A 16923-nucleotide genomic window follows, 5' to 3' on the forward strand; every position below is an offset into this window, starting at 1 on the left:
TTTCTGTAGTTTGGAAACAATTAGAGAAAGGTTAAGCAACATTCACAGACAATTGTTTCCTTTTTATATTTTAGTAGAGAAATAGAGAAAAATGTAAATGACTTTTCACACAGCGAGTTTATGATGTTTAGACAAAACCAAAATCTTTTTCCAACCTTTAGCAAAGTGCTTATGTCACCTAGACATTGTGGGACTCAAACAGTGGGTCTGCACTTTGTATGTTCCATTTTGCATTAAAACACAATCCATCCAGTGCATTACGTCCTTTACAAAACATAGGGTAGGGTTAGCCCTAACCCTAACCCTCAGCCACTTAGCTGTTCAATGGCAAAGTGAAGACGGAGCTGGAGCCACAGATGCACATAAACAAAGAAAAACACATACTCCCACTCATAAGTGCAACTGCTCCCCTGTGACTACACTTGGTACTGCTTTTTCCAACTGCTACATTCTGCTTTTAGGGCTTTTCTCTTGCTTTCTCTCATCACAGTGTTGATCTTGCAGAATCATGTAGTGCACATCTGTCCTTGCTAAACCTTTACACTTTAGAAAATGTTACACATAGTGAAGTATGTAAGAGTAACACGTGAGAGTGGGGTTATCAGGTCGTAAAGCAACAGCCTTTTTATGAGCCGGTTTAAAAACACTCACCACTTCTTCTCTGCAGAGACACAATAAAACGGCCTGCTGTGGTAAAACCATTGCCAAACATTCCTATTACTGCCTCCAGTGAGTAAACCCAAAGAGGAGGAGTAAAACCTAGAAACTACTGATTCAAACATTGGGGAGCAGTAAACCACTGTGATACTGGGAACGGGTTATTACTGAAGCGGTTGAGGCTGTTATGCAAAAACATGTAACGATCAGCTCAGGTATGTCCCCCATTGTCAGGGACATTCACTTAAACACAGTATTTCTATGTTAAGTAGTTTTATACTTTTATTTCACTACAGTTCAGAGGACAATGTTGCACTTTTTACTCCATTCATCCATTTTCAGTGTTTCACAAAATAAACTGTGCACAAATTGCATCTTTTACTTATCCATCAGAGGCAGATTTTCACATTAAATAAAACCACGGAAGATATTTAAATGTGGTCAAAAGTGGTAAAAACAAGAGAAGTAACTGATCAAAAATCGGGTATTTGGGTTTTAGGACCCAAGTGAGGAGATGGCAAGCAGAGGTTCAAAGCAAATGGGAATTTATATATAGCCCTAAGAGTGAAGGTGAAACACAACTCCAAAAAGGAGGACAAACGAAAGAGAAGAGGGTAACAAAAGAATAACCCAACCTGGCACGGTAAACCAATGGGGAAAACAACCACTGTCCAAACATAGAATGCTGAGTACAGAGACAAGAGGAAGGACAAACTGCTCAAGAACTGAGGAGAAAGACATGTTTAAAAGGACAAAGGAACAGATGAAACAAATCAGGACAGTCAAGGTAGGTAAAGACACGAAACAGAGTAACAGGAGGTGACACAGGAGGATCAACAAAATAAAAGATAAGAACAGGAAATAAAGCTGGGACAAACTAAACACAGGGACAGGGTTGTGACATAAAGGGTTGATAATTAAATCAATCTACTCTGCTCCACTCAGACCTCTAAAATCTTCGCAGCTCTTCGGCTTTTAGTCAAATCACAAAGAATAAGAAGCTGTAAAAGCTAAAGAAACTTAAAAAATTAAGCAGAAATTGGAAAAAAAAACTCTCTGATTGGTTCAAAGGCTCAGCCTAATTGAAAGTCATGAAGGTGTCAGCAGCACACCTCCACAGTAAGATGAGTATGTTGTTACCACAGCTTTAAGCTGATTTTATATGCACCACAAACTGAGATTTAAAAAAAAACAACTCTCAACATCAAGATAAAAAAACTTGCATTGGAAGTCTTTAAAATCAGGCTTTTTGTTAACTAACAGAGCAAAGGTGTTTGAAATGATGCACAAAGCAGTAGATTGTAGATTCAAAATTCTTAATTAAATACAAATGAACAGAATTTAGACTTAACCCAACATGAATGTGTGATGGAAACAGAGTGAGTTATGTAGATTGTTTACAAAAGCGGTATTCCTTTTGTAAGTCCACCATTATCACAAACTAAACGTACAAGTAGCATGACTTACCATTACATACCTTTCACAGAATTTTTCTTTTCCTCATCCTTGAAGCTCATTTCCTAGTCTTTAAACTGTAGTGGACCTTTAACGACGCCTTTAGGAGCTGAACTGTAGGTGCTTGTGTTTAGACTGGCAGATAATGGCAGTCATTAGAGTGTTATTAGTGCTGTCAGTGGGGTCTGCTCAGAACATGTTTGATGTATGGCTGGAAGAGAAAATGAAGCACAGAGCAGCAGCTCTGACCAGGTGTTTCTCCAGAATGAATTCAGACTCATTCTCATGCTAAAGTGAATTTCCTTTGTTCAGGCTCCTGATGGTCTTCTCTTTCTTAACAGAGCAAACCTGTTGTATATCACTTATATGGGCTTAATGAAAACCACCTGTTCGTGCAGGTTTTTCAAATGTTATTATTGGCCCCTAAAACAGGCTACAGCCGGGTCTCAACTCAGGACCCGCATCCCTAGATTTGAGCATTTGCATTGTTGTGTTCTTCAAGCTCTGAGGTCACTGTATTCTTCTGTTTAACGCAAGATCATCCCGTTGGGAAAAAAGGCTGCAGTTAGTTTTTAGTCAGCATTGTTGTATTGATTTGATGCAGTTGGTCTTCAATAAGACTATTACCTCACTTGTAAGTCGCTTTGGATAAAAGTGTCTGCTAAATGACTAAATGTAACAGTAAATTACTGTTAGTATCTGTATGAGATTCTTTTTTTTAATGTTGCCAAAAAATGAGCCAGAAACTCTGCAGTGTGACAAATAGTTGTGCAAAAGTTTGGCTGTGACAGTAATGCCCCTACAATACTGCACTGACAGAACGTCTGAGATGAAGTCTCATCTTTCTAACAGTTGTGAAGTTTTTGCTTTTCTCTACAAGAAAATAAGATACAGTAATGGCCAAAGATATTGGTACCCTTTCAATTCTGTCAGAAAACGCAACCCTTCCTTCAAATTGTTCCACTTTCCAATGTTTTGGTATTCATGTGTTTATCGTTTTTGTTTGCACTGGAACGGTACAAAAAAAAAAAAAACAGAAGAAAAGTCAAACTTGATAAACATTTAATCAGAACTCAAAAATTGACTGGACAAAATTATTGGCACCTTGTCAAAATTGTAAGAAATAATTGAGGGCCTTTAAAGAAAAGAACACAGTCCCTAAAGTCAAACACGGTGTAGGTTCAAGATGTTTTGGGGTTGCTTTGCTGCTTATGGCACTGGATTCCATGTGTGTGTGTGGATGGTATCATGAAAGTTGATGATTACCAAAGAATTTTGGGGCGCAACGTAGTGGCCAGTGTCAGAAATCTGCGTCTCCACCAGAGGTCATGAGTCTTCCAGCAGGACAATGACCCAAAACACGCTTCAAAAAGCGCTCAGAAGTGGTTACAAAGCAAGCACTGGAAAGTTCTGAAATGGCCACCAAAGAGTCCAGATATGAATGCATCATGTTTGTTCCAGTCCACTAAATGTCTAAAGTGTTTTTTTTATTCACAGTTTGTGGTGCACTTAAAAGCCTACTTCAGTGAAAGTACAACAGTATGAAAATGCACTTTAAAAAAGCTGCAGTAAATAACATTTTCTATGAAAAAAAACGCTCACATTAAGGCCAGCACAAATTTAATTGTACAGCCGATTATAAACCTATGTAGTTGAAACCAGTTGGTCTCCAGCTCAGATGGCGCTGACAGTCGGCAGAGACATCAATGCGTCCTGTATAAAAGTTCAAGTCTTTGGCCTTTACACCCAGTCACTGTAAGTCGTTCTCATAAAGATTTTTAAAACAGCTTCAATATTTACGGCCTGCATCAGCAACTGATGACATCAGACCTACAGTCCAGGTGGAGCTGTAACTACAGCTCCACCTGGACTTTCATCTTTTGTTCTTTTATGCACAAATTAAGTTGAAAAGTTAGAGTTCCCATATTTGTTTTGACACAAGAATACACAAGAATTTGGTCACTCTTGCAGGATTTGTGTGTGTTCATCTCCAGAACTTCCAGTTGTTTCTAACCTGTTGAGTGCGTTTTCCCCACTTTATTCAGGAAGTGTCAATTCAAAAGAATTGTTTCTGTCAACTCTGCATGGTTAAATATGAAAAACACAGGGAACCTGAAAATCTGTAGCATAAAAAAAAAAAAGTTCTGATTGAGGTGAAGTTGAGCTAAAATACATTCTGCTAATTCTCCTTCACATTTTCCATCAGGCAGTCACCAACTGTCAAGTCAGCTGTGATTGTGACTAATGTATGTGCAGTAACTGTTTTAAAATCAAAATGAGCTGCAGAAAAAACAAAAAACAACAACAACCTCCAAGTGTTGCAGAGTCACTTGCTATCCTCTGTGGGTTTGCCACTGTGAGAATGAAATGCTCTTCTTTATTTCTTTGTATTTGATGTGATTGTAAGGGTTAGTTTTTTTAGGGACCCAAGAGCAAGGAGGTGAAAGGGGTTAGGTTAGAGAAATTAGTTTTATTTAAGATTATTAAACAAGGCAGGGAAAAACCACTAACAAATCCTCGCTCCTACAACGGAGGACAAAACATGCACAAACTCTGAGGGAATACTACTAAAACTAGAAAACAAGGAATAAATTCAGACCAGGAACCTAACGAGGGGAATTGATCTAAACAGGGGTTAAAACAAAGAGACCGGGAAATAACAAAAACACTGGAAAGGCTAAACATTCACGTAACCCAATAAACTGAACCATTGCACACTAGGAACAAATTATACCAGCAATCAAAACCCATACACAGGAAAGGACTTACACACAAATGTACACATCAACCTCAAACCTAACAGATAACAGAGTGCACAAAAACAGGGTCAGGAGTCCAAAAAGTCAAGGTGAACTAGAAGACAATGTGTTACATACAGTGCAGCAGCAAACGAAGACAATGACCCAACCAGGAACACAGGCAGAAGGGGAACAGGTGAAAGCAATTGTGACTGATGATGAGTTGTAAAGCTGTAGAAATTAACTGGGGAAAGGAAGTGGAGAAAAAAAGGGGAACAAAATAAAAGTCTAGGGGAGGACGTAAATGTGAGGGTCAGATCATGACAGTGAGTTTGTTTCTTGTGGTTCAGTTCTAAAACTCTTTGGAAAATATAAAAACAGTGTGACAGTGTTTCCTCAGAATGACAATATGTGTGTTACATAAAGGTTTTTACTATGCAAAAGTGCAGGTGTGAGGTGTGAAGTTCAACATGCATCTTAAAAATGCTCTATGAAATCTTCTCTTTGTCGCTACTGTCTATCTTTCTTTGTTTTCTCCAGAGGGTTATCATGGAAACGACCTCTGACCACATCAAAGCAGGCAAAGCAAAGCAGGCTCTGATCTGACCACAGCGGCCATCCTGTCTCTCTCTCTAAGTCAGGAATGGGTCCATTTGAAGTCAGTCATTTGGCGAAAATCTAAACGAGCCCCCTGTTAACTACCACACTTACTGCTGTTTACAGGCTGATTCTCTTGAAAACCACTTGCCCCCATGAAACCGAAGAATGAGAAAATAGTGCAAGTGAGCCTACTGTTACTGTCACAAGCATACTCAAGAATGCCAGGAGTCATGAGGTTGGAATGGTTAAAGACTGGTTCAGGGAGTGTAAGACATCAGTCACAAGTCACATTAAGAATCGTTGAGATGTACTGGAGGAGACATGACACTGCGGTCCGACTCTCCCGTCGTTCATACCAGATCTTGGTGAAAAATGAATGCAGCTCTGTATGCAAACACATTTTGTGACATTGCATAAGCTCCATACCACAGCGAATGCGTCCAACAAAATTACAGTGTGTGAATTTTTCTTTTGCCGGTCAGTTTATTATAGATTGATATTGCAACCGAAGAATTAGTCATGAGCTATAAATTTAAAATAACAACAGCTTAAAACCCAGTGTACTAATTTTTCTTATAGGACTACTCATTCTACTACTTTTTTTCAGACTTCAGAGATGTCCTGGGAAGTAGTGGCAAGATGCTGATGTTTTCCTTTGTGAGCCATGGAAGATAAGATCAACATTTCCTGTGCAAACTCCTCAATTCCTCCAAAAGTCTGTTTTTGTTCTTAAAACTAAAATTACAACAAATATAGTGAAGTCGCTAGAATAGAAACGAAAGGTTGTAGTTCAGTTGGTAAGACAGTCGTCCACAGACTGCAGGCTCAGTGGTTTGGTCCCCGGTCCCATGGGCACCTTGCATGGCAGCCACTACCGTCGGTGAGTGTATGTGTGTGTGTGTATGTGTGTGAGTGAGTGAGAGACAATGGGTGAATATAAAGTAACATTGTAAAGTGCTTTGAATAAAAGCACTATATAAGCAACCATTTACCGACCGTCTTAACCATGATGTTTGGTTTTACTGCCTTGAGTTTTTTTGCCCCGAGCTGGTCGACATGTTTGGTCTTGACTTGAAATGTTGGTGGACTGCTATGAAATGTGATTCAGACACATGAAGCCATAGTTTTATCGGGCCCTAGTTTGCCCCATGGTGTCTAATCTTTAAATCTTTGACGAAGTTGAACGATGACAATAAAGTACCACATACCTACATGTACAACCTGAAGAAACCAAGGATACCACCTGACACCAGACTGAGAACAAGTACTTACATTTGAGTATTAGAGATACTGACTTCAGATACAAGTACTAAACGGTTTTCCATCTAGAGTGAGTTGTGGGTAGTAGTTAAACCAATTGTCATGTGTTCTTCTGTCAAATCAAATATGGTGGTGACCAGTGTTTAAAAAACTGAGCAACTTTCACTGAAATAAATAAAAAGAAAAAAGACAAAGCACAGATTTAGGGTGAGATCCTAGATGGAAAAGCATGGACAACATGGACTGTAGAGTCTCGAGTATCTGAGAGTAAAATAACTTCAGAAAACAAAGAACTTCTGGTAATGTTGTAGTTACTGTATATAACTCTCATTGTTGCTGATGTCAATCACAAATATTAAACATTTTAAAAAATAAATAAAAAAAAAACTATACTGGATCTTAAGCCTTTAACCCAGCAGAGTTCGTTTTCAGCTTTATTTTTGCCCTCGTGAATTATCTCCAAACACTTCTAAACCACAGATGTTTTTCCACCTACACCTACCTGTAAGGGATAATGTGGTATCAGGCGCAGTACAGAGGTTTTACGAGTATGAGTACACAAAGGCATGATTGGGCAGACTGAGTAATACTAAAAACTACAAACTTCTCTCGGTGGTCTGTTACTGAGAACTGGTAATCAGGTTTGTCAGACCACAGCTGTTCAGACCACATTACTGCTATAGTCCAAAAACAACTAGGTACAGCAACATCGTCGCAAATGCTGCACAAGATGCTCCATCATCTGTGCTGCAGTTTCAACCTGAAGATCTGATTTGTGGCTTCCTGAACACGACCAGTGACAACAAGCGCTGGGGAAAGTTTTGAACAAATGGAGTCGATCTGCTGCTTTTCTGACCTGCAGCCTGACTGCATGCCTTAGACACGAGACAGCTGTGAGGTTAAAACTTTGTGCAATGTTGCATCCGTTTTATCATTTCAAAATTCCTGCTGGTGTTTACAGTGTTCAAGGAAAACAAGTTGTGTTTTGAAAAGCCTGTGTGTGCACGTACAGAGTGAAACCTACAATAATGAATCCATCTACTGAACATTAATCAGCAACTACTTTGATAAAACAATAACCTTTGAAGCCAGTTTTTAGAAAAGATGTCAAACATTCTCTGGTTCCAGCTTCTCAAATGAGACCGTTTGCTTTTCTTTCCTTGTTTAGAGTGAACTGAATACTTTTGGCTTTTGGACAGTTGGTCCGACAAAACAAGCACTTTCAATATGTCATATAGGCTCTGACATTGTTATACAACAAAAGATGAGGATAAATGACAACGTAAGAATTCAATGTAGCAGCTCCTGGGTGCAGCATGTTGCAGATTGAACAGATTCTGGCACATGTTGTATAATGTAGAGCAGTTTCATTTAATGCTGTATTCATATACAGGTTTTGTTTGGTCTGTTAGAGTTGGTTTATTGTATTTGTGGAACAATGGTAACTGTGCTCCTTTTGCAAAAATGTTCAATATCTATGATCAGGTTAAAGATCTAAAAGTAAAAAAAAAAACACTTTAAATTTTAACAGGAACAAAGATGATTTTGACACATGAACATTTCTCATTAAATATGCATAAAAATAAAAATGAAAGCAGATACGTTAAAAAGTCAAGGCTAATATGCAGAATTTCCTTCTGTTCAACCATAAACCCCCCTAAATGCTCTGGCACAGTAGGGAGGAGTGAGATGAAAAGGAACAGGGGTAAAAGAAGTAAAAATGGACATTCGCTTATCTGAACTGAATCAAAGCTTTGATAATAGGAAGATAGACACAGATGACTCTGACCCTGACTCAGCCATGAGGTGAAAGGTTGGCCCCTCTGACCTTAATGTTGGACTTGACCTGAACCTGTGGGTAGCAAACACACACGCGCACGCTTCCATACGTATTAATCTCACGTGCACTCACAGAAGCTTGTTAAGCTTGTTAAGCTTCAAAGCACCGCTTTGAATTTAGAAAGTAATCCACTCCCTACTTCAGCTACTAGAAAAAGGAAATCCACTCTGGTGGGCAGCAGGAATAATGAAATTCTTAATTTCTCAATTTAAGCTGGAATTTCTGTAAACCCAATTAATGACAACCTGATGCTAAACTGCATTAAAAGGTAAGAACGAAACAGAAAAATACTGGGATACAAAGAAAACTATAAAAAATTATCTCACATTCTCACAATTATAACTAAACATTTTCATGTTACAGAAACATAATGATTTAAACCAATAACTGACACTTTGTTAATTAATAATTCTCTCTGCTCTAGAGAAAATATCTGTGGCTTTTTAGGCACAAAGTTTAATATTTTACCATACTGTACAACTCTGAACTCAAAGCAACTAATACCTAACATACTTTAACAGACAAATGATATAATTTATGTAAAACTTGATTTGTTATTGAGTAATAGAGTTAGAGTAAAATTCAAAAACAACATTACGATGCAGATAAGTTTAGATTTTACTTTTAGGCTGTTTCTTCATTTTTCAGAAGGTGTTAGTGACCGGACAGGGACAGATTTGAGAAACTTATTTTGGCATTTTTTCATTAACCTTATATTTTATCCTACTTATATTCATGTATTTACACACCATTTGTTTGCGTCTAAAAATATCACCACCCTCACTGAACTGCATTTTTTTTCCCAACACCATCAGTGAGTCTGAAGGCCAGGATGGATGTACTGTACCACACATTTAGACCGCCAAATAAATATGTCAACACCTCGGCATTCCTTTAAGGGCTTAGATTTACACAGACAAGACTTTTACCCAAATCCCTTTAATGTGCACATCAGACAAGTATGAATGTCAGATGAGGAAGGAGACACAGCACCAACAGTAAAACCTAAGATGCCATGATAGTAGTGTTCATACAGTCAGAAAACCCATCAACAAAAAAAAATCTTTTTGCATAAAAGCCAATGACAAAATAAAATGGCTGCCGTTTTTAAAATTGTGACATTAATGTTCCCGATCTCCTTCAAAATCCACCCTGTGAGGACTTGTGTACAGGGATTTATTGCAATGATGTGGTAAAGTACAGAAACGGAAAGTCACCCTTAACATGGTGGACAGTAAGAGCACACTACAAAAAACAAAACAAAAAAATGACAACCTACACAATAACAAAGAAGGTAAGCATTAAGAAAAGACATAACGTGTTAGGGAACCTACGGAATGCTTAATGCAGCAGTAAGGGGAACAAGACACACTAAACCAGGAGGAAAAAACTAAGGAGGCTATGCATATATCCACACCAAACAGTGTGAATATAAAGACACCACTAGGCAGGATTATTATAATAAAAACATATATATACAGATAATATCAACAGGGGTAAACAGATAACCCAACCTCCAATAAGCCAATAACACTAACAATAACAATAAGTTAACAGAGACCAACAGACGAAGATGAACAACGACAAATCCTCATACCAAAAAGTAACAGTCTACAAAGAGAAGTCAGGTAGAGCAGAGCAGGTTGGTGTTCAAACTGGAAATCAAAGTGTCCAGGAATGGAGAATACAAAGAAACAATCTAACAGGAAAATGCAGGGAAAGCCGGCTTTAAATAAGCAAGGGAACATGTGAAACAATCAGGGCTGATGATTCAATTCAATTCAATTCAACTTTATTTATATAGTGCCAATTCACAACCAAGTCATCTCAGGGCACTTTACAGAATAAAGTCAAGATCTAAAGATGTATAAAGAGAACCCAACAATTCCCCCTGGAGCAAGCCATAGGCAACAGTGGAGAGGAAAAACTCCCTTTAACGGAAGAAACCTCCAGCAGAACCAGGCTCAGGGTGGACGGCCATCTGCCTCGACTGGTTGGGGTGAGTTGAAAGGGGAGAGAGAAAAGAACAGAGCAACAAAAAGCAACAACAAAACATCGGGCAGATTGGTAGGACCAGTAACTGCACGCTGGAAGACACATGATGAGTGGTGGAGTAGCTTAAAGGACTAGACAGGAAGTCGAACAGAGGAACTACAAAATAAAAGCGGGAAACAGGAAGCAGTGCTGTGAAAAACAGGGTGAGAGAAGAAATAAGAGGGAAGAGCAGAGCTCGATGGGACTAGAGGAGGAGACAGAGAAGGAGGGACAGATAGGAGAATTGACAAAGGGTGGGGTGTGTAAGTGGTGCAAGGAAGGCCAAAAGGTGAAGGTGAGTAGACTCCAGTGTCAGATCCATGACACATCCTTTGTAGTTTGTTAACACAACTTTAACTCTAACTTTATTCAAGCTTTGAGGCACAAACTTGGCAGAAAAAAGATGTGTTGTTCCTACCTTCAAACATCTCAGCACAGTTTAAACTGTGTAGCTTTGTGTTTTGAAATAATAGTTTATCAAAGCTGATTTTGAATCAACCATCAAAAACCAGAGAGACCTAATGTGGCCAAGTTTGGTTTTAACAGGAAAGCAGACCTTTAATCAGCTGTGATTATGCACAACGCGGGTTCGTGGATCAACATTTCTGCTCGCTTTCTGAACTCCAGATATCAAAACATCGGGATGTCAATAGTTCCACCAAGCTATGCAGCCATCACAGGGTGTAACTATGGTCTAAATGTTCATTGTCCTCCGAGGAGGAATCTTCCTGACTCTGATGGTCCCTTTCCTCCTCCTGTAGAACCATCAGCAGGTCAAAGTTGTTCAGTAAACTAACTCTGGGAGATGGAATTAGACACATTTTGCAGTTTGTACTAATGATGGCAACTAGCATCCATCACAGGGTGTAACTATGGCAACCACATAAACAAGAGAAAGGAAAATGATACAGGAGCTGATTAAATTGTCGGACTCACAAACCTCTGCATCAGTTGGGGAAAAATCAAAATTCTGTCTCCTTTGGGGAAGTAAATCAAGAACCACTGCCACATTTTTTTCCAACTGAATCATATAACTCCAAGGTTATCAGCTCCTTTTATCAAAGCATGTTTTTCTGTCAGTTCGGTAATGAACATGCACACAGAAAACTGAATGGGCATCAGTAAAAGAATCAGTCAATAAGGAATTGGGTTGATATGCAGAATCTTTAGTCTCCTTAGCTCTGAGAATAAAGCTGTGATGGTTCCCCTCACCCCTCCTACACAAGACCTCGTACATATTATATCCTCCCAGTTCTCATCCACCAAACTGGTATGTGAAGGGAAGTGGCTGGAGTCTGTCATGCAGGAGAAGAGTTTAATACCGATTGATACAAGATTTGCAAAAGGCAGAAAAAATCTGGAATAAACCACAATCATCAAGAAAGAGTAAAAAAGGAAAATGTGTTTAACCGAAGAGAGAGTGTAAAAACCATTAGAAATTATGTCCATTGGGAGGGAAATTTCAAAATCTAGGTAACACTGTTTCACTGTTTTCACACTTCTGGCAGACCCAGTATCAAACCTGCTTACACCACCTGAACATTTGCTTCCCAGAAGGGAGCCCACGGGAACCAGCACAAATGATCAATCTCAAGGACTTAAAAAACTGATAGAGCAATAAAATCTAAGATAACAACGTCGTACACAGTGGAGCACATGTAGTTAAAGCTGCAGCACTTGTCTTATTGGTTCATTTATTGGGATGGATCAGGATTCATCAAAACACATGGGCCAAATCCAGACTCCAACACACAACCATTATCTAACTCAGTGTGGGATTTTTAAATGACAACGCATCTCCTGTTCACAGTGATAGGTTTGTGTTTGCAGCTGCACACTTTCTACTTAAAGCTATATTTTAAGTCAGATAGTACATTCTCAGTGATGTCAACTTATAAACGAATTCATCCATCCTCTGTGATGACGTTTTTCTCCATCGACATACTTGATTTTTATACTGACAGGTGCAAACAATGAGACACCTTGTCTCTTACCTTCTGCAGCCACTGTGTGTTGTTCTCCATCGTGCTCTCCAGCTGCTGCAGCTTCTGAACTGACCACTCGGCGTCTATGGGTGGTGAATCTCTCTGGACACCACTTGCCCCCGCACGAGAACCTCCGTACTGTTCAGTCTGTGATGAGGGACCTCCACCTTGGCATGAGTCCAGCTCTGGAAGGATGAAGGTGTAGCTGCACTGGTTGTGTTGGATGCGGTGGTACCTCCTTCTTTTCTCCGAACCTCCACCGCTGCCTCCACCACCACCACCTCCTCTTCTATGGCTTCTACCAGCTCCTCCTCGTTCTACACTTGCAGTACCGGCGGCATCAGCGATGACTGAGAAGGCCCAAATCAACAGAAGCACCACGAACACCAAGTTGAGATTTAGGCCTGTCATGATGCTGTCCTCAACTGTAGGGATGTTTTTTTTCTCAGTGCCAAGAAGGTCAGGAGAGGCTCGTTCACAGTTTGACTGTATGTGCCGGCTGTCACTCAGTCTAACAGGTCTGATTCTGCACCAAGACTTCGAATTTCAGATTAGTAGTCTTAAAGACTAGACTTTAAAAAATGCAGCAGCAGAAAGCAACACCTGAACAGCTGTTTGACATTAAATCTCTCTCCTGTCTTAGTTGTAGTAAAGACGTACATCCATTCCTCTTTCTTCTTTTAGGTCTTAATTTGGTTCTCTGTGGTCATTTTTTATCATAAAGGTATCTTAGGATGGGTCCAGTGGGTTGTCCTTTGGCAGGTCTTTTTTGATAAGCCTAAACTTTCCCCTTTGTCTTAAATTATGTTGTGCCGATCCAGATGTCTCCTTAGCAAAACAACAAGAATGGAACTAAAAAATCAGAGTCAAATAAAGGAAATTATGTGAGGATGGAGATTGGTGAGCATCCAAACTGGCTGAGAGGTGTTGGCAGGGTTTAACATGAGAAAACAAAAGCTGCAAAGACTGATATTCAATGTCTCAATCCTCAAATGTCCAGGGATGAAAGAATAATGAGGAGAAAATACAGTCTTTCCTTCCCGTCCTTCTCTGGTGGCTCCAGCTCCAGAAGTGGCTGAAGAGAAATATGTCACCCCCTTCTTATCTGGGGCTCGGAGTGAGGGAGGGAAGAGGAGGAGGAGGAGGAGAGGAGGGACAGAAGACCTGAGGGAGGTCTATTAGAGTACCCTCTATATTTGTGGGCTGAGAAGCAGACGAAGGAGGGAGAAAAAAAGAAGCACTGAGAAGGAGCTAAAAGGGCCAGATTAAGGTAGTGAAAAAGAGGAAAGAGGAGGGAAACGGGTCAGAAAAGACAAAGAGGCAAATAGAGAGAAAAAGAAAGCTCAGCTGTTAACAGATAGAAATGATAGAAATACATAGCCAGATAGAAGAAGACAGAGATCTACAAGGGGTCCAGCAGCTGGTCTAATCTTCTTTCCAGACTGAAGTAAATCCCAATGCTTTGTAGGGTCATTTACACTCAGTCAGCAACTGGAAGCTGGAGATTGCACTTTGTCCTCTAAACACAGCTCCTCTGGGGTACGATAGGAAACCACAGACTGAGGCAAATCAAACCACACAGAGCATGATCATTTGGTTTAAAACCCGTGTGAATCTTTCTGCCACAGGATGTACCTTCTGTCAGCCTCTCATCAGTCCTGCTGCTCTTTGCTCCACATGAAAATACAAAGATTAGTTCCAGACAAATGGCTCAAAAGGCCCAAGCTCTGCATATGTCTGTGTGTGAGGGGGGGGGGGCAATCTGAGATGTGAAATTATCGAGTTTATTTGCACAGCGATAAACTGTTCTGCAGAAGTTGATTGAGACAAATGAAGATTTAACAGAGAGATACTGTACAGATTTGTGCAAGAAGATAAAGCTCCTAAAATGTATTGAAAGGGACAATTTAAAAACAGTGAGAGCAGCAAACGATCTGTCCTGCGCTGGTCAAAGAGAAGAGAAAGATAAAAAGCAGCTCTTGTTTTCTCCTCAATGACTTAACGTTAGCCGATTGGTCCTTTGAATGAAGGCAGAGAAGTTGCACAGCATTACTCCTGGTGCACAGAGCTGCTGCTCTTGCTCAAAACCCTCTTTGGTGGTTTAAGTCGTTTACATTTGTTTTTGATTCAGGGATTATTTGCTTTTCATATTCCCTGCATGTGTCTCTGCAAATGTGCAGGAATTTCTGTTACTAACTATACTTTTATAATGAAACGCCTGTTAATTCTCAGCGACATCTGATGTTAATTTTTTCATCATCACCCGGACACAAGCACAAGCCAAAACATACGAGTTTAACTTCATCTGTTTTCATTCACCAAATGTGCAATAGATTTTAATTTGATTCTCAAGGACAGTTTTTCGTTTATGCATCAGTGATGAGGTTTTCATGTACTAAATGCAAATTCATCAATCTTGTTCCAGTGTTGCTAAACAACTGAAAGAGAACATTTACATGAAGGATTAATCTAACTGTCTAACTAAACTAAACTGTTCACCTCACAAGCTAGAAGGTCCATGGTTAAAACCGCTGTGTAGCTGTGTCACAGTTTGCATAATCTCTGCAAAGATATGTGTGTTATATTAATTGTCTGTAGGTGTGAATGTGAGCGGTGTGAATGGTTGTCTGTTTGTGTATATCTCTGTGAGACAAACTGGAGACCTGTCCAAGATGGACCCCACCTCTCACCCAATGACAGCTGCTATAGGCTGTCATGATTGGGAAAGGCTAAGCTTAGTCTATTTAATTCAATTCAACTTTATTTATATAGCGCCAATTCACAACAAAGTCATCTCAGGGAACTTTACAGAATAAAGTCAAGATTATAAAGATGTATAGAGAGGACCCAACAATTCCCCCTGGAGCAAGCCATAGGCAACAGTGGAGAGGAAAAACTCCCTTTAACGGAAGAAACCTCCAGCAGAACCAGGCTCAGGGTCGACGGCCATCTGCCTTGACCGGTTGGGGTGAGGGGAAAGTTAATCAGTTAATAAAGCTTCAAGCATGCCTACAAGACATAAAGGCCTGGATGTCCCACAATTTTTTACTTTTAAACTCAGCCAAAACTGAAGTCATAGTATTTGGGCCCAAAAATCTCAGAGATATGATGTCCAACCATATTGTTACCCTAGATGGCATAAGTCTGGCCTCCAGTACTACTGCAAGGAACCTTGGAGTTTTTTTGATCAGGATCTGTCCTTTAACTCACATATAAAACAAATCTCTAGAACAGCCTTCTTCCACCTACGGAACATTGCCAAAATCAGGAGCATACTGTCTCAAAGTGATGCTGAAAAACTGGTCCATGCATTTGTTATCTCTAGGTTGGACTACTGTAATTCCCTACTTTCAGGATGCCCCAGTAACTCCCTAAAGAGCCTGCAATTAATCCAAAATGCTGCAGCAAGAGTGCTGACGGGAACTAGCAAGAGAGATCATATTTCACCTTCACTAGCTTCTCTCCATTGGCTTCCCATTAAATTTAGAATAGAATTTAAAACCCTGCTTCTTACATATAAAGCCCTGAATGGTCAAGCTCCATCATATATAGAAGATCTCATAATACCATATCATCCCAGTAGACCACTTCGCTCTCAGACTGCAGGCCTACTTGTGGTTCCCAGAATTTCCAAAAGTAGAATGGGAGGTAGCGCCTTTAGCTATCAAGCTCCTCTCTTGTGGAACCAGCTCCCAGTTCAGATTCGGGAAGCAGACACCCTCTCTACTTTTAAGTCTAGGCTTAAAACCTTCCTTTTTAATAAAGCATATAGTTAGTTATAGTTATGCTGCTATAGGCTTAGACTGCTGGGGGAACCACCCCTCAATGCACTGAGCTCTCACCCCACAATTGTCACCACTGTATGTCATTAACTCTGTGTGTTCTCTCCCGTAGTTGTCTTTGTCCTCCTCTGTCCCCCTCTCTCTGTCCCTTTCTGCAGGTGTCCCCGGCTTTGAAGCTGTGTGTCTACCAGCGTGCTGCTACTGGTCCTACCAATCTGCCCGATGTTTTGTTGTTGCTTTTTGTTGCTCTGTTCTTTTCTCTCTCCCCTTTCCACTCACCCCAACCAGTCGAGGCAGATGGCCGTCCACCCTGAGCCTGGTTCTGCTGGAGGTTTCTTCCGTTAAAGGGAGTTTTTCCTCTCCACTGTTGCCTATGGCTTGCTCCAGGGGGAATTGTTGGGTTCTCTTTATATATCTTTATAATCTTGACTTTATTCTGTAAAGTGCCCTGAGATGACTTTGTTGTGAATTGGCGCTATGTAAGTAAAGTTGAATTGAATTGAATTGAATTGAAAGTGAAGAGAAAAAAGGACAGAGGGGGACGGAGAAGGACAAAGACAACTACGGGAGAA

General features: G+C 40.1%; 1 protein-coding gene across 1 annotated transcript in view; it reads right to left on the reverse strand.

The window, feature by feature from the left end:
- The window catches only part of angpt4 (angiopoietin 4), a 65079-nt gene extending 51440 nt beyond the window's left edge, over window positions 1–13639 (reverse strand). Inside the window, exon 1 of the mRNA XM_067505676.1 lies at window positions 12579–13639. Within this exon, the coding sequence (XP_067361777.1) occupies window positions 12579–12980 (402 nt within the window). The 5' untranslated portion in view covers window positions 12981–13639. The remainder of the gene's footprint in view (window positions 1–12578) is intronic.
- Window positions 13640–16923: the final 3284 nt, after the last annotated feature.

Source organism: Channa argus, chromosome 5, assembly GCF_033026475.1.
Source record: "Channa argus isolate prfri chromosome 5, Channa argus male v1.0, whole genome shotgun sequence".
Classification (NCBI taxonomy): Eukaryota; Metazoa; Chordata; class Actinopteri; order Anabantiformes; family Channidae; genus Channa; species Channa argus.